This window comes from Psittacula echo, assembly GCF_963264785.1.
Source record: "Psittacula echo genome assembly, chromosome: 1".
In the NCBI taxonomy this organism is placed as follows: domain Eukaryota; kingdom Metazoa; phylum Chordata; class Aves; order Psittaciformes; family Psittacidae; genus Psittacula; species Psittacula echo.
Window position 1 is genome coordinate 84276593 of NC_137735.1, and position 24460 is coordinate 84301052.

General features: G+C 41.9%; 1 protein-coding gene across 1 annotated transcript in view; it reads right to left on the bottom strand.

Moving 5' to 3' along the window:
• Nucleotides 1-718: 718 nt before the first annotated feature.
• Nucleotides 719-24460, bottom strand: part of LOC308233032 (ovostatin-like) — a gene marked incomplete at its 3' end in the record, with an annotated part of 29226 nt that continues 5484 nt past the window's right edge. The window contains 29 exon segments of the mRNA XM_080639536.1: nucleotides 719-771; nucleotides 1733-1835; nucleotides 3093-3164; nucleotides 4724-4814; nucleotides 5004-5128; nucleotides 5269-5484; nucleotides 5657-5877; nucleotides 6480-6645; nucleotides 7200-7274; nucleotides 7745-7901; nucleotides 8750-8831; nucleotides 9146-9322; nucleotides 10100-10183; nucleotides 10500-10551; nucleotides 11217-11338; nucleotides 12578-12704; nucleotides 13292-13520; nucleotides 14235-14328; nucleotides 16280-16400; nucleotides 16966-17136; nucleotides 17784-17933; nucleotides 18327-18472; nucleotides 19501-19558; nucleotides 19769-19996; nucleotides 20774-20932; nucleotides 21979-22088; nucleotides 22307-22427; nucleotides 23099-23216; nucleotides 23923-24007. Of these exon segments, the coding sequence (XP_080495662.1) occupies nucleotides 719-771; nucleotides 1733-1835; nucleotides 3093-3164; nucleotides 4724-4814; nucleotides 5004-5128; nucleotides 5269-5484; nucleotides 5657-5877; nucleotides 6480-6645; nucleotides 7200-7274; nucleotides 7745-7901; nucleotides 8750-8831; nucleotides 9146-9322; nucleotides 10100-10183; nucleotides 10500-10551; nucleotides 11217-11338; nucleotides 12578-12704; nucleotides 13292-13520; nucleotides 14235-14328; nucleotides 16280-16400; nucleotides 16966-17136; nucleotides 17784-17933; nucleotides 18327-18472; nucleotides 19501-19558; nucleotides 19769-19996; nucleotides 20774-20932; nucleotides 21979-22088; nucleotides 22307-22427; nucleotides 23099-23216; nucleotides 23923-24007 (3713 nt within the window).

A 24460-nucleotide genomic window follows, 5' to 3' on the forward strand; every position in this document is an offset into this window, starting at 1 on the left:
AAGGTACGAACTTTTATCTTATGAAATACCTTACAGCAACCAGTTCTAGATAAAAGGAGTGGAGACTGGGACAAATAGCATGGACAATCAGAAGGTTTTATTATAAAGAGCAGTAAAATATGAGCTGTTAATCTGAAAAAAACTTTCTAAATAGAGGCAAAAACTGCATAAAAGTTGTCTCCCTGTGACTAGAATTCTGACCTCTGTAAATCACTCAGTCCGTTACTGAAAAAGGTGAGGATCAAAGTAATTTCTGCAGAATCTTCCTTCAGGATAAATGGAAAGACCAAAACAAGTAAAACCTACAGAACATTCACCAGTAGCAGATTATTCTCCTAATCTTGGATTTCTTAAGAGGAATCTATGGCCATGAGTACACATCTCGGGAGTTTACCCTTACACAAAGCTCTCACCAGAATGTGTGTCATGGGTTTTCAAAAAGATGGATGGTCAGGTTTAACAATTGCACAGTACCTCCCTTGTTAGGAAAAGCACTTTATCTGGAGTTTCTGATCCACACTGACCCCAAGCTCTTTTGAAGTATGGGCCAAAATGGGTCATTCTGATCTACTGCAGTTTGGGATTCGCTTATTCCTCATTCTTCTATATGATTTTCATTGCCCTCCCAGAAATAACCAAATCTCTTATCCTCTCCTTCCTCTACAAATGCTTGTCTGATACCTTCTGAACCATTATCTCTTCTGGCACATATCTAATTTCAGCTGGAAGGTGGGGAGCAGGGTGATTTGTATTCTGCAAGGGCGTATTCATCTGGAAAGAAGAAAGGAAGATGACATTTTTATGAGTGAGAAATCATTCTGACCCCAGTTCATGTGCACTTGTGATTAATGCATTATGAACCAGAAAACATCTGATAGATGTTGTGGTAGTCTTCCAGTTGTCAAGACACTCAGTTACAGGGGTGCACAGTCAGAATCCAATGCACTCCTCTGGCTATGCTTGACAGGACACATCATTGCTGAGACCATGAAAGATGTGGATCAGGTGGCAGAACGTGCACTCCAGGGCCAGTTCTCTGGACACTGCTGCTCATCTGTTAGGATGCAGTTCCCAAAGGTTATGCCACTCTTGAGAAAAGCACAGGGAAACCTGTTCTGGGTAATGTCTGATGCAACTCTAATCCCATGAGGCCAGACTGGGAAAGGTGGTCAGACACTTAACTTTCTAGTTAGGTGCTTAAACTCCTTTTGAGTTCAGTGGAACTGTCATTCCTACCTAAGTATTTAAATTGCACGAAGGATGAGTTCCTTGACAGCAGCCTTCTACTGCAATATAAAGCAAAAATATGAGATAACCCACACCAGGAAAGACAGGGCCACTGCTACATTTCAGTTATTGATTTCAACCATAGTGTTCAGGCTGTGGAAATAAAGTGGAATCACACTTCTTTATGTATGTAGTTTGCAGGAAAACAACTCCTGACATATCACTTTCTAATCTGCTTTATGTTGAAATGCAGACGAAAAAGAAAAGATGGGGGCAGAAACTGTCTATGCTCTGCAAAACCTTTGCAATTTAGTAATCAAAACCAGCAGAATTGCTAACTTGCTCTCCACTAGTCTCTCCTGAGACACAAAGGCAGCAAATGCAGTAAAGGGAAGAGAGGCTTGCACAGAGAGAGCAAGGGAAAACACACTGTCCACACCTTGTAAATACTGAGATCAATACTTTGATTTCACTGGTTTTGCTCAGGCCTATTAAGGTCACCTACCTGTTTCGTAGTAATCATACATATGTACTGGCACTGGTTTGATATCCGAGACAGGCAGGCTTTGCTCCACACTGAAGGAGAAGTTTATTTCCTTCTGGGAAACCTGGAAATGGCAAGACAAGAAAATGTATCAGACTTTTTCTTCTTGTATCTACCCTGAGGCCAAGGTTGAAGAAGGCATTTCTGGGTCAGACTGTGTGACAAAGTACCATTCTCAGTTCTCTCCAGATTGTAAACTTGGTATCAAATCAGATTGTTTAAAAGCTGTTGCTAAATAAGTTTTGTTGCTAAAATTGTGTGCTCCTTTCTTTCTCTTTTTATTTCCATTGCCAATTATCCCAGCCATTCCTTGGTTACTGCAGCTTTCAGCACATCAGCGTTCATCTTGTCATTGAAAGTTGCCATTCGTTTCTTTTCTTGCCTTTTCCCAGCTAAAATCACCTTCAGCACCCTTATGAATCTTCTCCTCCCTTTTCTTTCTTAAATCACTTTGAGCTCAAGATCTCCATCCTCCCCTGTGGTTCTGTTCCTCAGTCCACACTCTTGCAGCTATATATCCCAAACTTTCCCCTAGCCTCAGCTTCCTCAGCTTCTCAAACTTCCTCTTGTGTATCCCTGCTCTCTTCACCCTTTGACCTTGTTTTTATCCTACTGACCACTTTATAGGAGTGGAGATATGGACAAGGGCTCTGGAGAACTTTCTGCATCACTGGTGCCCTGCTGAGTAAACTTTTCACATCTCAAGATCTCAGCTTCTCTGTGAATTCGCAACACTGACTCCAATCTTCCTTACTAGATTCTTGGAGACCATAAGAATTACTAATAAGAATTACTATTTGAGAGGTAGATACTGTTAGTATTTAATTTTGCTTCCTCTCTTCTTCCGTTCTTGGTATTTTAAGATCTCTTGTGTTTTGATTTTCATCTTTCTCCTCTCTCATTCCCTTTATCAATGTCACTGATGTGGAAGAACTATTCTTTTCATACATAAATCTCTCTAAAAGGGAGGGGATGATACGGACTCCCTGTAAAACACTCTCAGATTAATTGATGAGAAGCATCACTGAGGAATATTGTGTGGACTGGAAACTTTTGCAATATGACTGCAACTTAGCTATGTTTTGAGAAATGCTATTTAATCATACAGCATTCTTCACAATAAGCAATAAATGCTTATCGCTTCACTGTAGACTAGAACTACTTTGTATATATAGATTTGATGTTGGATTGAATGAAACCCCTTTACATCTTTAAGACGTATATTGCTAATCTGCTGTTAATGAGATATACTTGTTTTAATCTGGGAGCCTGTTTTAAACTTCCAATTTAATGAAACCAAAGAGAAACCTCCCAAACTTACCTTCTGAAGGTAGAAAAAGATATGGTTGTTCTTGATGTCTACACGATCCACAACAGAACTCTGGTACTGAAGCTTTAAATAAGGCAAATAATAGCAATGTTAACATAGGAGACTTGCCAAGGACACTTAGAAATAACTATTCCATAGCAAAACACGTTTAGAGTGGCTGCCATCGTCCTCCTGTGCCACTCTGACATCTCTTGGCCAAAATGAGAAATGCAAGTAGAACATTTTCACAGCAGGCCGAGTGCAAACCAACCACAATGATAAACAGTTTTACCAGTCAGCTTTGGTGCATGTGACTTCAGCATTAACTTGAATGCTCTCATTTCAATGAGAAGTTACACTTACGCGACATTTCTGCAGTTCAAGCTGACTCACTTGCTAGTCCATTGTATATTTAAAAATTACCCAAATGTTTAAAAAAAAAAATTAGAAAAGCATATGAGCAAAATTATTTTTCTATAAAAATACACAACCCCAAAATATTCCAAACTTTAAAACCAGCTATTTTTTCCCGAAGTACCTATGAAAAGGAATAGCATGCCAGTGTAACATCCTAATGGAAAGATCTTTCAAAGTAAAGTTATGAATCTTACACAATTCTAGCCAAAAAAAGGAATTCAGGACTGAAGGCTGAATGATTACAAGTGTACTAAGCTATAAGCAGACTCTGCAGTGAATTGCATTCTTCTTTTTGACTACTTGAAGTCTTGGCCAAATACTGAATATACCAGAGGATCTGATTCAGCTACAGGAGGGACCAGGCCTTGGGAGCAGAAACTGGTCAGGCTATTGGGCTTGATCAGCTGGCAGAGACTCCTTTGTGTTTGTTTGGGTGTGTGCATGTGTCTGCATGAGGCAACTGGGAGGCTAAGCGCAGCTGCTGCAGAGACTGCATATTTACTGTTTACTGGAGATACATTATGGATATGTTAGCCGTTTACTGGAGATACCCACCATGCATATATGTGAGTGCTGGGAGGCACTCTAGGTCCTGCCACTAGACCGCTGCTGCAGCCTTGGGGGTGCGTATGGCCAGGTGCCAGCAACTGGGTAGAACAAGAATCCAGGGGCAGATACTGGGCAGATTGGGTATCTAAGGTCAGCTATCAGAGGGGCCCACATTGCATATTTGCATGACATATATGTACATGCGTATACATTCACATATATATATATATATATATGTATGTTTATCTTTCCCACAAATGAGCTTTCAGTCTGGTTACCCAAGAAAGGAAACAGAATAAGGTCATTTGTGCTGCAGTTGTGTAAATGCTGTCTTTCCTGTCTCTGATGATCTGTGTGGCTAGCCTTGTAGGTATGTAGATATGTGTGTGATGTGCATGTCTGCCTATTGAGAATACACAGACTGCTGTTGGCTGTACCTGGGGATATGAAGCTGCAGCAGTCTCACATCTATTGGGCTACTGGATTTGGCAGCTCCTAACAGATTTGTCTTCAATAGATGAACAGCCACATGTCTGATACACAGAGTATGCGACAGAAGTCTGTACCCAGAGACTTGGCAGAATTTCCATGGGGCTCCAGTTTGCTAACCAGAGACTATTTTTTATCTACTTCCTATGTTTTCAGGGTTTGCCATTCACTTTGCTCCCATTCTTTACCTTTTCCAGGGAAGACCTTACAGGAACAAAACCCGAGAGCATCTTCACATCAATAATAGCCATGTTGGAGACTTTGCGGTTTCCTGTGTAACTAAAATGAGAGAAGTTCTGTTAGTCTGGTCTGCAAATGGAAAGGAGGCCAGTGAACTACATTTTCAGCTCCCAATGATCCTTTTTGTCTTCCTACAGCAGTAGCAGTTAACTGCCTGTACTTAAATCCTTCCTTTGATGCCTTAACAAACCATGAATGCAAAGGGGTTGGTCAATAAGAGGAAGTTACCTGGCGGAGATGACAAGGTCAAACTTTGGTAGGAAGTTGCTTGTGCAAGACACATTGGCTGGCCGTATGGAGAGGGAAAATCCTGCAACTTTTTTTGGCAAATGGATGTTGTATCTCAGTGTGGTCTAAAAGAGATGGGAAGTGCAAGATGATCACAGGCTTAGAGGCTTTTGTGGCTTTGGCATGAGGTACAGAGAGGAATGAGGTACGGGGGACCACTTGCTTAGTTCTCAGAGGGGTGGTGCTGAGTTTCCAGCTTGCTTACCTGCAGATAGACACAGCCAGTGCCATTCACTTCCACACTGTAATTCCCTGGAATAGCGGGTAAGGAAGCCTGCTGCAGTAAGAAGCGGTTCTTGTCATTCACATGGAAAGTCTTACTGGGAGATTCCATGAAGTTGACTTTGACTATGTTAAGACTGTTTTTAGAGAAGGTGAGGTATCCATACTGGGCTAAAGCTTGGAGAGCAACAACAGTGTCCTGAAAAGAACAACATGATTCCTAATTAGATACCCAGCTGTAAAATGGCGCATGAGATTACCACAGCTCCTATTTCCCTGATGCTTTGTCAGCGCTCACACATGGAGGGGGAATTTGTAAAGAGCTAAGGAGACACGACACAAGTTCTGGGGCAACCAAACCCAGTTGTTACCTGGCTGGAAGAGAAACCACCATATGGGTTCTGCTGTTTGACAAGCCAGTGCACAATGTGAGAAGTGTAAGATAAATCTTCTGGAGTGAGTTTTGCTTTATTGAGCAAAGCCAGGAGCACATAGCTGGTCATTTCAACCTCAGCAGAAGGGGCACGGGAATAGAAGACAGGTAAATGTTCTGCTGGTGGCTTCTTTTCTCTCTGCCAGTGAACTGAAGCACCTGAAAACAGAAAAGTGGGATGTATAAAGCATGGAAAAATCTCTTGCTGGTTAATTCACTACAGCATCACTTGAGAGATAGGCATACAATTCCCTCTCTGCCTTTACCCTGAAGTTTTTTCAGCCATCAGTGTCCTGAACTGAAAAAGTTTTAGTCCCAGGACTGAAAACAGAAAGGGATGGAAAAGAAATTAATAAAAGGAGGCTACATAAGTCAAAGAGTGGTTGAAGCGAAGGCAGTACAGCAGATGCTAAAGCAGTAGCAGACTGGAGCACATGACACAGTCAAGGGAACTGAATTTGTTCAGTGTGTAGAAGAAGAGGCTAGTGGAGGAACCAGGCAGTCTTCCACTACCTTGGACTGAGACTTCCAGAGGTCTTTCCCCATATTTCACAACTCTGAGAAAATCAGGCCACAACTCCATCTTTTGTGAAGCCAAAAGAGAGAGACAGAGAAGTTCATAGAGATAAATTCAGTAGCAGAGCAGGCATGAAATGGGAGGTGAGCAGCATGAACGAGAAAACTGTATTCAAATAGCTTACATCATACCACAGGCCATTCCATCACCTGTATTGCCTGTATCATGGCCATACTGTGCTTACCATCTCTGGTAGCTGTCTTGTCCAGCTTCTCAAGGAAGAATTGGTATCTTTTCTCTTCATCAGCTAAGCCATAAGCATAGGCAAAGAGGGCTTGGTTATACAGGTTGTGGACTCCATTGCTAAATGCAGTCTCCAAACAGTTCATGCCACTCTGGACAACAGGATGCTGATAATGCAAAACATAATAGGGTTGTCAGGTACCTGGATTTGTGTCTCAGCTTCTCTTTAAATACTTCCACCACTGCTTAAGCTGCCATAACTGACCCTTCATGCTAAGAATATACACGATCCGTGTCATGTTTAAGGGCCCACATTGTGTATCCTATAAAAAATGCCCTTCTAATGGTACTGCCTTCTTTCTTTATTTGTTTAGAGACAGCATGGCTGGACTAACAGAGCACTGGTTCTCTTCCTGACCTGGACTCTGGATGGAGTAAGCAAATTCAGTCTGGATTTTGCATCTACATAGACTACCAACTGGATTCCTCAGGGATTTTTCAAGTTAACCCATAGGAACTGATTTGTAACACTCATCAAATATTTATGGCAACTGCAGGGTTCTGGAAATAGATTTCCTCAGATGATCCTAATGTCAAACAGTCAGTATTTACCAAGAACAGTTAGTATTACTCAAGAATACAGATGTGAGAACTATGACTTGCACACTGTTTGACAACTGGCTGACTGGACTAATAGAGCATAACATCATCAAATACCTACCACAGCAGACTGTCCAGCCTCCAGCAATGCTGCTACAACGTAGGCTGTGAGTGAGTATTCACCCTCTTCTCCACCCTGAAGGAAAAACAAGCAAAGAAATGGTCAGCACAGAAAGAAATAAAATATTATTTAATTCATAGTTATTAATTCAGATACCAGTTAGATTTGAGATCAGAAGTAATTTCTGTATCCCTGTGTGCACAGGAACAAGAAAGATCAAGTTCACTCAGGATAAAGCCAAAAATTATTTCATGTGTTTTTCTGGCTTTTGCATGTATGCAATAAAGCACATTATAGCCTGTTGCTGAACACATAATGCAATAGTAAAAATAAACCCTGAGACTTCTAACTCAGACAGTTCTACTTGTTTCTATCACATTGTAAATAGCAGACATAAGAATCATTCCCTGCTTGTATGTGATAGACACAAGAGAATAGTACCAAGAAGAGTAAGGGTATGGTCATAAGCTTGTGTCTGGAAGACATGATCCAGATCAGTCCCAATGGCAGGACTGGAAGTGTGAGACTATGCTACTCTCAGTTACCTTCAGAGCATTGTTAAAATGTGACCCAGCATTTTCAAAGCAGCCATCTGGCTTCTGCTTGCTTGCCAGCCAGATCAAAGCTTGAGACTGGACTTTGTCATCAATGTAGATGTAGCGTTTGGCTTGCTCAAATGACTTGTACACAAAGGCAGTGAGCCTGTAGGTGAATCAGAAACAGAAAGCAGGTGAGGTGTGAACAAGACCAAGAAGGTTTACCAGCAACTGCATGTGCACAAAAAATTACATTACATGAACTCTGTAATGTCTGAGGTAAAAGAAACAAGTGTTTTGTAAGTTTAAATAAAAAGATAGTTAAAAATTGACCTGAGGTTTCTCCATCACTGTGCTTGAAACCATTCTTTCAGAATAAGGGTACAGACAGAGCTTGATGATTCATTATAGTAATTTCTAATTTTAAGTAATAGAATTATGAATTAAACTAGGTGTGAAGGTACTTCTGGAAGTCTCCAGTCCAACCACTTGCTTGAACTAGGGACAACCTAGTTCCTTCTTCGATCACATTGAAAAAATCTCTGGAGATAGATATCCACATCCTCTATGGGCATCTGTCTCAGTGCTTCTGCTTCCCTTCTTCTGGGGAAAACTAGTTTTTTTCCTTCTACTCAGTTGGAGTTCTCCCTGTTGCAACTTGAGTAAGGACAAACTCTTTTTCTTACTCTGTCCACCCCTGAAAAGAGTCTTTCTTTTCTACAGTCGCCATCTAGGTAGCAGAAAGTTTTACCCAGTTTTCCCATTACTCTCCTCTTCTACAGGCTGAACAAAGCCAGTTCCTTCAACCTCCCCTTGAATATTATGTACTGTAGCCCAAATCAACTTCTCCTCTTGTTGCACTCTCTCTGGTTTATTAATCTCTCCTTTACTAGGGAATCCAAATTAATTGAACTTTATCCATTTGGTCTATTAAAAATAAGAACCACTTAATACTGATCATTTTTCAAAGCCTAAGGATCCTGCACCAGGGAAATAGAAAGCATCATCACTTACCATACACTCCCTTCCCTATCTCGTTTACCAAAAGAGCTGTAGGATCCATCCTGGTGTTTGTATGATAGCTGTTTTTGGTACCCTAAAAACACAATAAAAAAAAGACATATTTCTAATCACAGAAAAGAACTAGTTCTGCTGATCATTCAACTAAAGCAGTAAGACTTTCTAAATTACTACTAAGTAATGTATGTCTGGTGAATAATGTCAGCTACTATGAATTCTAGGTGCTTTTGCTGCGGGAAGTATGACATGCTTCTTTGGGGTGCTGTCATTGCATGCTCCAACGCAATAAATGTGGTGCTAGAATTCAGATATGAGTGTTCATCATGTAGACTTTAAGAGTTTAATGCACACAATCACAACATTAAATGGAAGAATCTGAAACCTTCTCACCTGTAGATAAATATCCAGTACCCTTGACTCTGATCTCTTCAGTCAGCTGTCCAGTCTTATTCAGATAATCCAGGGCATAGATGTTGGGTGTGAACAAAGCCATGTTCTGTTCTCCACAACCATAAGGCATATGGAGGAGGTTCTCCATGTTCCTCAAGGCTGTACCCAAAATGTCTCCTGAAGAATGAAAGATACAAGAAATCATTTCAGTTCAAACATGTTTTTTTTACACAGCATTATACACCAATACTGGCTGGCATGGGTTCTGAGAAACACCTATGAGTCCTTAAAAGGATTAGATTTTTCTCTGCCCATTACAACCTGCTTCTCATTTTGTGTGTACAAGTGAGAACAATGTGTGGGGTATGACGCTGATGGGCCACAGAGGCTGTATTGCACAGTCTTAGCACACCTCACACTGATCCAGGCATGAAAAAAACCTGTATTTGGAAAGCAATCTAAGTTCAGAACCTCATAAAATTGTCACTGAAGAGAACTGTCAGACTTAATAATGACCTTGTGATTAGTAGAGTTGATTTGGACCTGAAAGTCTTGTTCTGTGGGAACTTACCAACTGATGTGGTTTTCTTTATGCAAAAGCATAAATTTGAAATGAGGCAGTCAGCAAAGTTCTGATGTATTCTTTCCAAGAAATCAAAATAATTTTTTCAAAGAAGTCTGCCTTTTCTACTTTTTCAGCTGTATTAACTGTTTTACTATAGGGAATGGGATATGCTAATATAATATAATCTGAAATGCAATATTAAGTTGAAGTAATTTGAGTATTTTGTCCTCTTTTGATATGACTGAATTGTGAAGTAGGAAACACTTCCTCTAAAATCAAGTTTTTCCTGAACTTCCCACTAGTTTTGCACACGTATACATGATGGCACTTGGTGCAGCACTAGGGAAATGCCATTTACTATTGGCTTTTAGTCTAAGTACTAAACTTACCAATGACGGAAAAATAAGCTCTGGCTGATCCCTGCACTAGGTTTCTTGGCAGGCTGAGAGACACTCGTTCAGAGACTGTTGTGCCTGATGAGAAAATGTAACAAGAACAATTGTTAAAATCATCTTTTTTCTAGAAGTCTTTACTTTGTAAGCATTACTACACTGACTGTTAAAATCTGCAGCCTGGGTAAAGAAAATGCTGCAGAGACTTGCCCAATGAGTATTTTTCAGAGATACTTATTGCAAGGTATCTCTGACAAGCCTGAATTGTAGCCCAGCACCTTGATCCTGAAACCCTCTTTCCTCCTCTGGAAGGGCCTCTGGTTTTATAGGACAAGGCCTGCAAGACAGTGAAGCAGTTCCACTGACTGCCTGGAATGAGTGACTGACCTCACCTTACCTTTCGTACAGACGAGGGAGCTCTGAGTCAATTCCTTTTTAATGCCTTCAGGCTGTTTGATTGCAGGTGATTGGTCAGGAAGAGAAATAAAATGTAGAACATCACTAAGAAGCCATGACAATTTAATGATGTAAAGCAGTCTGCCCATGTGGCTATTCAGACAGTGCAACCCTTGAACTCAGTCCTACTCTATCTCCACTAGAATATCTTTTGATCCATGGCTCCCTCTCTCTTCTACACAACATTCTGTCCAGAACAACTTCCTTCTTAGAAAGCAGTTATAAAATAGACATTGCCAGCCTATGAGAGGGACTCTGTCCAACTAATCCTATGTGGGTTCTGCTTTATGATGCTCAAGATAAACTTTTGTCCTTCTATATCTGCCCTCCACCCCCCCCTACAGTATTAGAGTTACAGGCTAAAGGCATTTTTAGGTAAGGTATAGAATCTCCTCCCTTCTGCCTACACCTCTACTGACATCTGTGGGGTGTCAGAGCATGTACGCTCTGACATATGATCCCAGGAAGAAGACAGTGGCAGGATAAGACTGGATGCCACTGATTGTTGTGATTTACACTTTTTCATGTGAAGCAGCCTACACAGCTCCACCTGTGTCAGCTGATTTGCCTCCTCACACTAGCTAACTGCTTCTAATTCACAGCTATAGGAATTGCAGTTCCCACAGAGCAGAAAGCACATTCAGATTTCCTACTGTACCTCAACAAGCAGAGTTTGAATCAGGGTGTCCCTGCGAATTGTCTCCTCTTCTGGGGATGTGCTGTTTCCAGTACCTTCAGTGTTCAGTTTGGCCTCAGCAGTAATCGTGAATTTCACCTCACCTGGAAAGCCACCCACCAACCCAAGAAAATAGTTATCTTCCATGGCTACAGCTATCCCAGCTTTCACTGCCTCTTCTAGGCTGATGAACTGTTGAGAAATGTATTCTCTCTGAAGGCAGCTCAGTGAAAACAAATTTCATGGAGGTTCCACGTCTGTCCACTACTGGCAAGGAGTGGTTGATTGGGGTCCTAGTATGAGGAATGAAATAGGGAAGATCCTGGCCAAAAAAAATACAGTACTATCAGTTCCACCTCTCTTAGCCTTATTGTTTCCTTTGGCCTAGGGCGGTGTTGCAATAGTTACAGCTCTGCTGCATCTTTCCTTCTGAAGGAATTTGTTAACTGAGGGACAACAGTGAGCAGCAGCCTCAGTGCTGCTGCAGCACTGAGGAGCAACCCTGCAGTGAGCAGCTGTAGAAGTGTTGCTCACTTCACCCTTTCAATCACTGCAAACCAGAAATCCAAAGAAGCTTTTTACTTTTTTTTTTTACTTTGAAAAAAATGCATTATCAGAGTTATCAGGGAGAAACAAGAGCTTTTTTTTCAGCTCTGCAATATTATTTCGCTGCATATCCAGTTTTTATCCCACTATAATTTTGCATCTTTCTCAGTGAGTTCGAAGGGAATCACACTGACTTCAGCATTTTAGAAACTAGCTTTTAAAGAAAAGGTCCATCAGTGGTTCATTTTGAGAAGAATCTTTGCTACTTAAAAGATTTTTGTACTTCAACTTCTGGAGCACTTATACATGCATCCTGTTCTAACTGCTTTTTTTAAAAGACACTATTGACTTGAAGGCAGTGTGAATTGACACAGATGTAAAATTGGGGAGGAGCAATGTCATCTTTGCCTGTTGGGAATCCAATCCAAAATTATAAGTAAATTTTATTCTTACTGAATACAGCTGCTTAGGTGCAAAAACATCACCTGAAAGATCACGGGCACATGAAATTCTGCCAGTATTTCATACATAATGTGGGAAGTGAAGAGTTAGTCCTAAAATAGACAGGAAATTAAGTGCCAAAAATCAGAAGAGATAAAACATCAGAACAATTCACTGCTCATTCAGTGTGTCTAAGTGAGCTTTAGCAGAGATCCAATGCTAAATTCATGGAGCAATAAATGGAGCTGTCCAGAAATGCCTGCCTGTGGGTTATTGATACTACATTAAAAGGTAGGAGTAAGAGAAGAAGAAAGATCAAACAGGGATTTATCAATGTGATGAAAAGACAAACTTACCGAGTTTTGTGGGGCTAACTGCCCAAATATAGGTTTTTCTTTCACTGGCACACACCTTTGCTGTGTTGCCCTCTGGTGAAAGGATTTCTGCCTTGTAGTCACTTGACTTCGCCAGTATGGCACTGATCTGAGACAAAGAAAGAAGGAGAAAGATTACAAATGAAGTAGGCTGCCCCTAAAGCTAGGCTGCAGAGCAAGGGAGACCTCCTAGAGAAACTATCTGTCATCTGAATCTGTGGGATGGCACCAGGACAGAAGGACAGGGCACTTCTCTGAGGAAGCGTCAAAGCTGTTTCTTTTCTGCCCACTATCAGTAACTGTTTCCCAGAAGTATACCAAGGTGTCTGTGCCAATTAGTCAAGTCATCTTATGAGTTACTGCTACATGCAACATACTTAGCATATATTGTGTTTTGCACAGCACAGTACCCAAACTCCATGTTCCAGTTCCTCCTTCAGGAGCAAAAATAAACAGTAAATTATATAGGGATAAGGATCAAGTACTTCTGTGGACCAGTCACAGTTATCATCAGCCACATTTTCTAGGGTTATGACACAGGCATGTGTCCAGAGAGAGAGAGTGAGAGAGTAATGTATCAGGCTAAAGTATAAGTTAGACACTTGTTTCTGCATTTCTGGTGCATTATGCAGGAGAATGCCAGGTTGTCTGAGAAACAGACAAAACATACAGGAAGTGAAAGGGAACTTGATATACCTGGATGCATTTGTTGAGGTAATTGAAGACATTGGCTATTAAATTAAATTTTTCCCCTTGAATAACAGAGTATGGCAAGGTGAGATCCACAAAGAATGGTTGGAATGCTGTCAATGAAACAGGTGAAGAGATGCCAAAGCCAGCATCATCCTGCACGCAGAATGCGCTCGCTTTCCATTCTGTGATGGTGTCAGGAATGGTGTAAAAGACATTTGCCTCTCCTCTGGAACTGAGGGAAACAAGAAAAACAGAATAAGAAGTGATCTTTGGTATTTTAAAGCCAAATTACAGAATTAGCTCCTTACTTGAGTTAGTATGAAAGTGTTTTCGTCTCACTTTCTGCAAGATACCTTTCTATATTTAAAAAAGTTATAAAGCTGGAAGTAAAGATGAAGGTGCTGGTGAACTACATGTTGAAAAGCACTTGGAAGAATACTCAGCTTTTTAAATTTAGAAATACAATTTGTTTAAATACCATAATCCCCAAACATACAGATTAGAACCAATATATTTGGATTAACATTCTAGAACAGCCCTTGGATGTATTGTTAAGATGGAGATATTCTTATTGCAGATGCTGTGATAGCCTGGAAAGATAACCAAATAACTTGAGTTTTTGCTGCTGAATTAAACATTGGAGGAAACACAAAAAGTTATGCTCCTGCTCTCTCCAAAACAAATGCTTTTATTTTACTTTTAGCCCTTATTCTTTCTCCACAGCAGAAGGATGTGGGAAAGAGCACAGAACATATGTTATTCACACTTCAAGTAGGTTTAACACTGTGTACAAGGTTGGGATCTCAACAGTCATTGATCAAGATTAGAAAAGGAGACCCGAATCTACAAAGCAGACATATGTTCCATGGCTTGTGCCCAGAATTCATTTCAGCAACATGTATAAACTCAAAAAAACACTGTAAGAAGTGAAAATAAAAATACTTACTTGGTATGAAGCAGATCCCAAATCCAGGTCTCAGGGAAGAATTTTCGAACAGTGCTAACTCCAGAAAGAACCCTTGACTCATCTAGAATATTGTCTATGGTTAAAGGATAACAGAAAGGTCAGGCCAGAAGAATCTGAACTGCTGTCAGGTATGCTTAACACCATAAATGAACACTAAGTATCCTGTTTGAGCATTTTCCCATTCTTTTTCCCATAAAAAAGGAGAATTCTAACAGATACAGGGTATGTGAAGAAACAATTTAGAATCATAGAATACAATCATAGAATAGTTAGGGTTGGAAAGGACCTTAAGATCATCTAGTTCCAACCCCCCTGCCATGGGCAAGGACACCTCACACTAAACCATGCCACCCAAGGCCTCATCCAACCTGGCCTTGAGAACACCACCAAGGATGGAGCTCTCAACCTCCCTGGGCAACCCATTCCAGTGCCTCACCACCCTCACAGTAAAGAATTTCTTCCTTATATCCAGTCTAAACTTCCCCTGTTTAAGTTTGAACCCGTTACCCCTTGTCCTGTCACTACAGTCCCTGATGAACAGTCCATCCCCAGCATCCTTGTAGGCCCCCTTCAGATACTGGAAGGCTGCTATGAGGTCTCCACGCAGCCTTCTCTTCTCCAGGCTGAACAGCCCCAACTTTCTCAGCCTGTCTTCATACGGGAGGTGCTCCAGTCCCCTGATCATCCTCGTGGCCCTCCTCTGGACTTGTACCAACAGTTCCATGTCCTTTTTATGTTGAGGACACCAGAACTGCACACAATACTCCAAGTGAGGTCTCACAAGAGCAGAGTAGAGGGGCAGGATCACCTCCTTGGACCTGCTGGTCACGCTCCTTTTGATGCAGCCCAGGATATGGTTGGCTTTCTGGGCTGCGAGCGCACACTGAAGCCGGCTCATGTTCATTTTCTCATCGACCAACACCCCCAAGTCCTTCTCTGCAGGGCTGCTCTGAATCTCTTCTCTGCCCAAACTGTAGCTGTGCCTGGGATTGCTCCGACCCAGGGGTAGGACCTTGCACTTGGCACGGTTAAACTTCATAAGGTTGGCATCAGCCCACCTCACAAGCGTGTCAAGGTCCCTCTGGATGGCATCCCTTCCCTCCAGCATATCAACCGAGTCAGCTTGGTGTCACTGGCAAACTGGCTGAGGGCGCACTCAATCCCACTGTCCATGTCACCGACAAAGATGTTGAACAAGACCGGTCCCAACACCGATCCCTGAGGGACACCACTCGTTACCGGTCTCCAGCCGGACATCGAGCCATTGACCACAATTCTTTGCGTGCAGCCATCCAGCCAGTTCTTTATCCACCGAGTGGTCCACCCATCAAATTGATGTCTCTCCAATTTAGAGACAAGGATATCGTGTGGGACAGTGTTGAAGGCTTTGCACAAGTCCAGGTAGATGACGTCAACTGCTCTGCCCCTGTCCATCAGTTCCGTAGCTGTAGTTTCTTATCTACTCCCTTTTCCCATGGGAAATACTAGAAAACTTGGCTATTTCACAAGGCATTTCATTTCACTTCATACTGAAGAATCTCATCATCCAGTTAGAAAGGCATGTTCCCCACCCTCTATCACTAGCTCAGTAGAAAACAGTAGCCCGCATTGTCACCAAAAGTTCTAATGCTTTACAAACTTCTCTGAGAACTCAGTCATTTTTACCCTGTTCAGTAGTTAAAACTGAATATCCAGTCCATTGGAAAACTACTTTTTTTCCATACAGTCAAACTACAGGGCTGATATTAGGAACCAAGGTTCGCTTTCCAGTTTTGCTATGGACCCACTTGTAATGTCCAAAAAGTCATTTAGCATGGAGGTACCTCAGAGTTCCTAAGTAAGAGAGAATTGACTGTACTGCAAGAACTGTCAGAAAGAAATCACAAGAAACAAACTTTGACACAGACTAATTCCAAAAAAAAAAACAAAAACAACCCTCAACGTGCTGGTTGCCATCTTATAAAGGCAACAGTTTTGAGGAGCAGGAACACTGGGACTGAGATATAGCATGAACCTTCTTTTACCTGAACCATAGCCACCGGCATGGTCAAAATAGACAGGATAATCTTCCATATCTGATCTGTCTTCATTGCACAGAACTGGTTTCCGTACCATAGAGTTGGTGAAAACCTTCAGGCCCATATCCTGTATGTGAAGGAATCAGTCATGTCACTAGCCAGCAGTGCATCCTATCTGGGTTATCATATCTCATCTCTCTCCTCCCTCCTCACATCCCACCCTTGCAAACCTGAACATCACAACTCTCTCTACACTCTCTATGTCTTTCTCTTACGGAGCAGTGACACCTGGTGTTCTGTGAAGATCAGTAATGATGAGGCTTATGTCAGATCTTAGCCTATAGGGCCAGTGGAAGTTGGAGGCAAGTGTAACAGGAACCAAGTGGCCTACAGCACAAACTCAGATATTTACTAGGAATGCCTGAGATCATGAGCCAAGGCCATGGTCCTGCTTAGGAAATATGCACTGAAGCATAGGCAGGATCCCAGTGAATCTATCTAATACCGATTTTCAGGCTTCCTGAAGAGGGAGGGATATAAAGGCTGAAACTGGGAGTTTGGAAACTTTAGGCAGTTTCAGGCATCAGATGCCTTCTCTTAGTAGTTATAACACCACCTGAGAAAGTTGAATGCTAATGTGCATGAATTCTTCCAGAATACCTCCCACTTAAAGAACCACACAAAGCACATACCCTGAAAATCCTGTAGACATCACCATCACGACTGACATTCACAGGTTCATAGTACAAGCCATCAAAAAAGGTGGTTTTGATCGGGGTACACGCCTCTGGCTTGTCATCTTCCAGGTTGAGCCCATTGTAGTAATAGCCATATAAATCACTCACACCAAGCTGGTGGTACACCTGGGAGGTTAGAACAAATAGTATAAATGCAAGGAAGGTCCCAGGCAGGTGCAAAAGCACATATATGTGAAGCTTATGATGGCCCTTGCACAATCCTGTACATAGTGGTGGCTTTGCCTAGTGTTGCTTAACTGGAAATGAATAAACAATTTGGCTGGTGATACATAAGAAGGACTGTACTCTACCATACTCCTTCTGAGCTGCAATAGCTTTGTGTGGTAAACTTGAGCAAAACGCACAGAGTTACGTCCCTGAGTTATGCAAACAGGAAGCAGGAGTCCAACAAGACATTAGCTGACATCTACAGCTTTTGTTCTGGGCCCAAGGCCTATTTGAGTCATAAAATGGAATTTTGACATAATCACTCCCCAGGGAGGAACTATGCAACTATGCTTTCAAGGATTTACATTAGACATACTCTTGAGATATGTCTTACATGGCCATGCTTTCCAAAAGTAAATGTTCCACTATGAATTTCTGTCTTTGAGGTATACAACTGCCATAGACCTTTTTTTAATCGCTGGGATGCCTGTTTGCAAGGGAAAAGTGAAAATACAGACAGCAGCAGAGACATGACGGTTAGGAATTAGAATGTCACTGTAGATGTCCCTAGGTCAAAAGAACACAGGACTTGGGATGTGGCTTACTCTCTCGGCAGATAACTCTCGTGCAGGCTGAAGAAGAAGGACGCTCTGGTCTACAGCTCGCAGGGCACAGTAGGAGTTGGCAGCAGCGTTAAGGTGGAGACTGACTTTAGAGCCGGGGAGACCCTGCTTCTCAGAGAACTCGAGCTGGAGCTGGAAATTAATAAATCCAAGGCAATCACATAGAAATTAGGAGAATCAGCTTGGCACATAGCCCTAAATCTCACCTTTCACCAGCACTCACTCTGTTCTCTGTGGGGCAAAGCTCCTGGCGCTAGATGGCCCTTTTGAATCCCTGTTCTGTGAAAATTCACAACCTCTGTAACCCCAATCACCTCCCTCTCCCCACTCCACTCAGAACTTTTTTCCTGAGTCTGAGAATACATGTCAATTCCAGGGACAGCTCCTCATGTTCCCAGGCACACCTGTACCTTTTCCACTCCTAAAAGCCATCCCGAGTGCAGGGCTCTTGATGAAGTCATTCCCTGTTCTCATATTAAACAGCCAGTTGATAAGAGCCCTTGATAAGAAAACAAAGACTTTTACCTTGTTTTTGAAGCATACATCGCTCTGTATCCAAGTGCTGTCAGCCACTATCTCCCCATGAGGATGCACTGTGTAGAGCAACAGTCTGGCACTGGGGGCAAGGTTCTCGGCGACAGTCAGTGTGATGGAGAATGTACCTCTGGCAGCTGTGGAAGGAACATGGAACAGGGGATGAGAAGCCAACAAAAAGGATTAGAAAAACTCAGCTTTGGTGGAAGGGCCATATACTTATTCATGACCTACCAGCACCTTTAAATAACAGGAAAGTTGGATATTGGAAAATTCATCTTGCAGTGGCTGAGAAACAGCTGCCATTAGCAAGACAATAGAGACAAACTGGAAAGTAATGAAAGTAGGGTGCTTTGCAGAGAGGGATCTGAGCTGAGTAGAAATCTGACAATAAAATCTGTGCACGACTGCCTTTGGACTTCAAACCTAGAATGTCCTACGCAAGAGAAGATGGGCCAATCTCCTGAGATAAGGGAGAGCTCTCTTAACACTAAGAAATACAAAGTTTTTATCTACATGGATGACAAATACTAGAACAAGGCCAGGAAATTAAGCTTGAGACCAAAGATGGAAAGTACTAAACAACAAGTCCTGTATGTGGAGTGAGGCTTACTTAAGCCAGTACTGAATGCTGGATATAGACCAGGTTCTGAAAGAAAATAAGTTTTTAACAATGAAAGAAAGAAGTTCAGTTTGCTGTGATTGGTAGGATCATTGTCATTTGTAGGTATTTGAAGACTTCTGAAAGTGCAATGAAATCCAAGCACTTAACTGCTAAATATCCATGTCAAACGGGATACATCTTATTTTCTAACTTTAAAAAGTTTTAAACTCCTAATCGGTGAAGATTAGAATGTCACAGAGTAACTGTGAACCTGTAAATATTCCTTGTCAAGAAATAAAATAAAAGAAGGTTATATTATTTCTGCCTGGTCACAACAAAGGCTTTTATCTTTCAACCAGCAAGATAAATTTGATCACGATACAGGACATCGGCTAGATGCTGAGGCAAAAGCAAACAATACAGTGAGTGGTGACCGGTGATGGGGTTGAAGATCTAGTACCTGATTTAGCTGCAGTTCTTTGCTTTCATCCCTTCTTACAAAACTTACTAATGCTCTAGGGCTCAGAAAGGTGCTCTGAAGTAACACACTCTAGAACTTACCACCAGTGATGTTCACTTGCTTCTGGCCACTGAGAATAATTTTTCCTTTTGTCATCACCTGGGCATAGAAAAAACTCATGAGACAGGATCAAAAGCACCTTCATGCTTCCCCCATGAAATCACTGATTTTGAGTAGTCTTCTGAGAGGCTTCAAAAGCCATCAAATCAAGCTGTGATCTGTAACCACTGTTTGGTCTGGAGATTTCTGCCTTCTATGGTGTTCAGCAGAAGGTGAAAGAAAAGAGATGGGAGTCATGGTAGCACTTACCACATAGTAGAAGCTTGTGTGCTCAGCATTCCTGTAGCTCTCTTTGTTCAGGACATATTGAACATTGATCATTTGCTGTTGGCCACAGCTGAGCTTCTCCTTCACTGGCTCAATTTTCACAAAGCTGTTTGTCCGTGAGTAGAAACGCCGGACAAAGAATAAGGCTTGGGGCTCATTATCATTCCTCCAGTTGAAGAAGTCTGCACAGTCATCTGGTGCCTGCCTGACCTATGCAGAGGAATCATATATGAACAATCAACAAAATGGAAAATAAAAAAACAGGATGCAGGTGAGAGGCAAAAGCATCTTCCTGCTAAAATATTCTGTTGGGAAGCTGATTTCCAGGGCCATTTAAGCCAAAAGCAAGAGCTAGTGTGAAAAATTTGTGCCTCACCAGTCCAGAACAGGGGACCTTCTGGACATCTTAATGTATCTGGGCACCTATGGCACATTGCAGTAGGGATGTTTTTTCAGATTCTTGCAGGCTTGGGACAGGTCATATAAACTGCTTGGATTTATTGTGAGTTAGAATGGCATTGTTCTTTTTCTCAGCAGTTCCCATCACACCAGAGAAAAGGCATGATAACATGAGAGGACTGTGTGGTAGCAACAAGCATGAGCCTCTCTCTGCCAGCAGAAATGCAGGGAAGCAGGCAGCAGCAGCGAAAGAGGCTGGTGTGCATCCAGGCTGGGTGGGGAAGACAGGGCAGTCTGTGATGAAGGTCCTCTAGGGCACAGAGAAGGAAGATGGCTGCACAAAGAGCTTCTGAGCAAAGGAAATAACAACTAGCTGCTGAAAATCACTGAGGCCCAAACATTCCTAGGGTACAGTCTGCTGGTTCTTAGGCACTGGTATTTTTTCATATTAGTTTCAGGTGTTGGTAGACTGACTGACTATTTTCTTCATCTGAAAGAATCCTGCCAGCACTTACCAGATTGCTTCTAAACCCTCTCTCCAATGAAGTATTTTTTTCAGGAATTAGACTGAAACTTGTATCTACTTACTCCCAACTTAAAACTTGGATCAAAGAAGTTGGATGTGTTGATGGAAAAAGCAGCAGTGCCATTCTTGTTGGTGGTATAGTTGGCTAGATATTCCTCATTGAGCTCCAGGAGGACAGTCCTACCAGCAATGGGCTTGCCATCCACATCTGTCACAGCAATCTGAACATAAAGAATTCCCAAGAGATTCAGAAAAAAAAAACCAAAACCAAAAAAACAATGAGAAATGCTCTGCTTACCAGAGAACACTCACTTAAGCACTGAGGACAACTGCAGGGAGAAGAAATCAAGAATTATATGTACTTAAGAGGCAAATGCTCCTTCAGTATTTTGAAGAAACAGGAGTTCTGTGACAGGCAAAGGCAGGCAATTGCCATCAGTGTACAGACAAAATATATATAACAGTGGGAGAAGGAACTGTATACATACATGATCTCATATAACAAATTCTTTTAATGGTAAATACTTTTTCTCTTCTGTGACCATTAGTTCAGTGGGCCATCACGTAAGATAAAGACCATTGAGTGAGAGATGGTGGATGAAACTCTTCACTCTTTCTGAGCAAAGAGAAACAGAGGGACTCCAGAGTTCATACTCTCTAGAGAGCACTGATTAACAAACCTAAAGCAATTAGATGACTTCATGGCCACAGGTAATCTGTGGAGCTCAGGAGCACCTCCCAGTTCCTAGGCACCTGTTAATATCCTCTGTCCCAACCTCATATCAGGATGATGCTGTACAGCTCATCCTCCTTTCTGTACCTGTTTTTCCTCATGTGCAGGCTGCTAAGAAGTCAGAATATGCTTCAACACCTTTTACTTTGCTGCTTTAAGTAAGCATCCCTGGGACTGTGTGATACAACACAGGGAAAATTCTGCCTTCAGTTTAGGCATAGTTGTTGCTGAAGTAGTTTCTTGCAGACTAAGTTAAAGGCCCATCTGACCTTTCACTTATCCACCTTTTAGGTATTCTCTAAGTATGGCAGAAGAGAGACCTTAACAGTGTAGGTATGATACCATGTTCTTATTTTCTCTAGGAGCATTCAACGTAGCAGGAGAATTATGCAGCAGTCATTGTTATGCAGCATTATCGTGGGAAGTTGTCAGCACAGAGTCAAGGGATACCCATTGTTGCCCAAGGGCAACACAGGGACCATCATGCTGGACCTCAGGGAGTTTTGATCTAAATGTGTCCTTCCAGGCACTTACCTCACCATAGTAAGGAATTCCCCTCTTGTAATAGAAATCCATATTCTTAAACATCACTCTTTCATTTTCTTGGTTGACTACAACATAGTCATTGCTTTTCATCTGGATACCTGTGAGACACAGACAGTATAAAGGGGAGGAAACAGAAATCAGACTGGCCTGAAAACTATTTTCTTTGAAAACCTACATGGAGCAGTGATGCTCTGGAGGCAGGGCTATGCAGAAAAGAGTGATTGTTTGCTACACAGATCAGGATCCAGAAGATTCCTCTCGGAAAGTGCCACCTGTTAGCTTTAATCATCTACTCCCAACCTTCACTTGGTATTACCTGTCCCATTTTCAGTGACAATGCTTTCTACATTGAGGCTGGTATACATCCTGGCATAGCTGCGGTAAAGCTGGAATGTTTTGATGGAGATCACAGTGTTGAGACAGCCATCCTTCCCCAGCTGGAAATAGAACACAAAGGGAAAACCCATTTTTATCAAGGTTTGGAAAAATTACTTCTGACTGTATTAGTGGGTCTCTGAAGAGCCTCATTGTTTCTGCTCAGATCTTCTTCAGGTCTTCCTTTCTACTTGCTCCTTTCCTACATTACACTTCTCACTCCCTGGCTCCCTTCCTACATCGTTTCAATATCATTTACCTTTGCACCTGCAAGCCTCTCCTCATTCCCCCTAGTCCTTTCTTACGCTCATGCTCCTTCTTAAACCCATCTTGCATGATGCCTGGACTCTGACAAGAGCACTTTGATCTGGTGGAGAAATTAATCATTAGTTTAGCATTAAGTGTCCTCAGAGACTCCCAGTATAGGTCTGCTGGTTAGATTTGGTAAGAACACATCTCCAGTGTTTTAGAAATTATTAAAGATTTATATTTTCATAAGCTTCCATTCCTCCTAGTGACTCTTTCTGAGGGAAGAATCAAAGTCTCCTAATAAGGTCATCAGTAAAAACTACTTTCATGGTCTTTCAGCACTGCCTGTGAGACAGTGAGAAAAAGCATGCCTCTGAGACTGTCCCTCTGGTGTTCCCCAGGAAATGAATGAGGCCACCAAATACTCTGCTACATGTTGGGTAGTAAAGCTGACTGGGAAGAAAAGTCTTGCCCTGTATCATACCAGTCCAGTGGCTGCTTCACAGGTTTCTTTCTGGTTTTGCTCACATCGTGGACTATAAAAGTGCCGCTGACACACATTGATTCGGACATTCCCTTGCACTGGTTGGCTGTAAGTGTATCTAGGAGAGGAAAAGACACAAGAATCCAATCATGTGGACTTAGCATGAAATATGCAAAGACTGCAGAGTAATGCAGACTCTAAACCCCTCAGGAGTGCCCATAGCAAGACAGAAGAGCAGGTGGGAATTAGGACCAGTTAGCTCTAGCAGAATTCCCTTCAAGTACTTTTAGGCTGTTTCTGGCATCTTGTTAAAAAAGACTATTTTACCATTGTTTTGCTGTAGTCATTCTTCAAGGTCTGAAGCTGGAAACTGGTGCTGTATTCAGGTTGAGATATTCATTCCCTGCTGCTTGTTTTTTCTTGTTAGTGCCTTATGCAAAGCGTGACATACTGCAGGAAGATCCTTATTCTCCTATTTAGCTCATGCCACCCTGCTCTTTGGCTGTATCACAGCCATCAATCTTAATGACATACAGCCCAGTACTATTTCTCTCTTTTTCTGTAATAATAAAAAACAACAGCTAGGAAGTATGTACTGCTTGCCATCTTTAAACTACCAGACACACAGAAACTCCGTGAGTTCTAATTTTGCTGTGTAGTGGGAAGAGACTTATATTTCATGTCATTGAAGTCATAGCTAAAGGAACTGCTGTAACCCATACATTGAATCAGCAGCAGCAGGGGCCCTGCTTCCCAGCATGCACACCATCCTCTGTCCCATGTTTCCTGTGCACAGATGTGTTGTTCTCAGCTCCGATACTTACGAAGCACAAACATTCACCCTAATTTCTTCATCAAAGAAAGAAATCCTCTTCGGCACACTGGTTGTCACTTCAAATTTTGGCAGCACTGGAAATGCAATGTGAATATGATTGATCAGTAGTTATATGCCAGAGGCAGGTGTATGTGTGGAAGACAGTAAAAAAAAAAAACAAATCAGCTGGCAAAGGCATTTTCACCAAGAAGGGATAGGAAATAGTTCAAAGAAAAGTCTACCTAGGAGCTGGCTGTAGGATAATAATAATCATAACAACAGGGGCAGTAAGAATTGCGAGAAATCACTAACTGGCTTTACATTTTATTCAAAAGAAAGGTGGGAGTAATGCTGATGTCTTAAACCAGTTAAACCCTGAAGAACAAAAGTTATTATGCAATCAAGCCCCATTGAAGGAGAAAGGCAACAGATTGAGTGAAACAGTGAAATCAAATAGGTCACTGTCACTCTCTTTTTTCAGCTTATCTTCTGTCCTGGGTCACCAGCAATAATGACAACATAGCTGAAAAAGGCCTTATTATCACAAA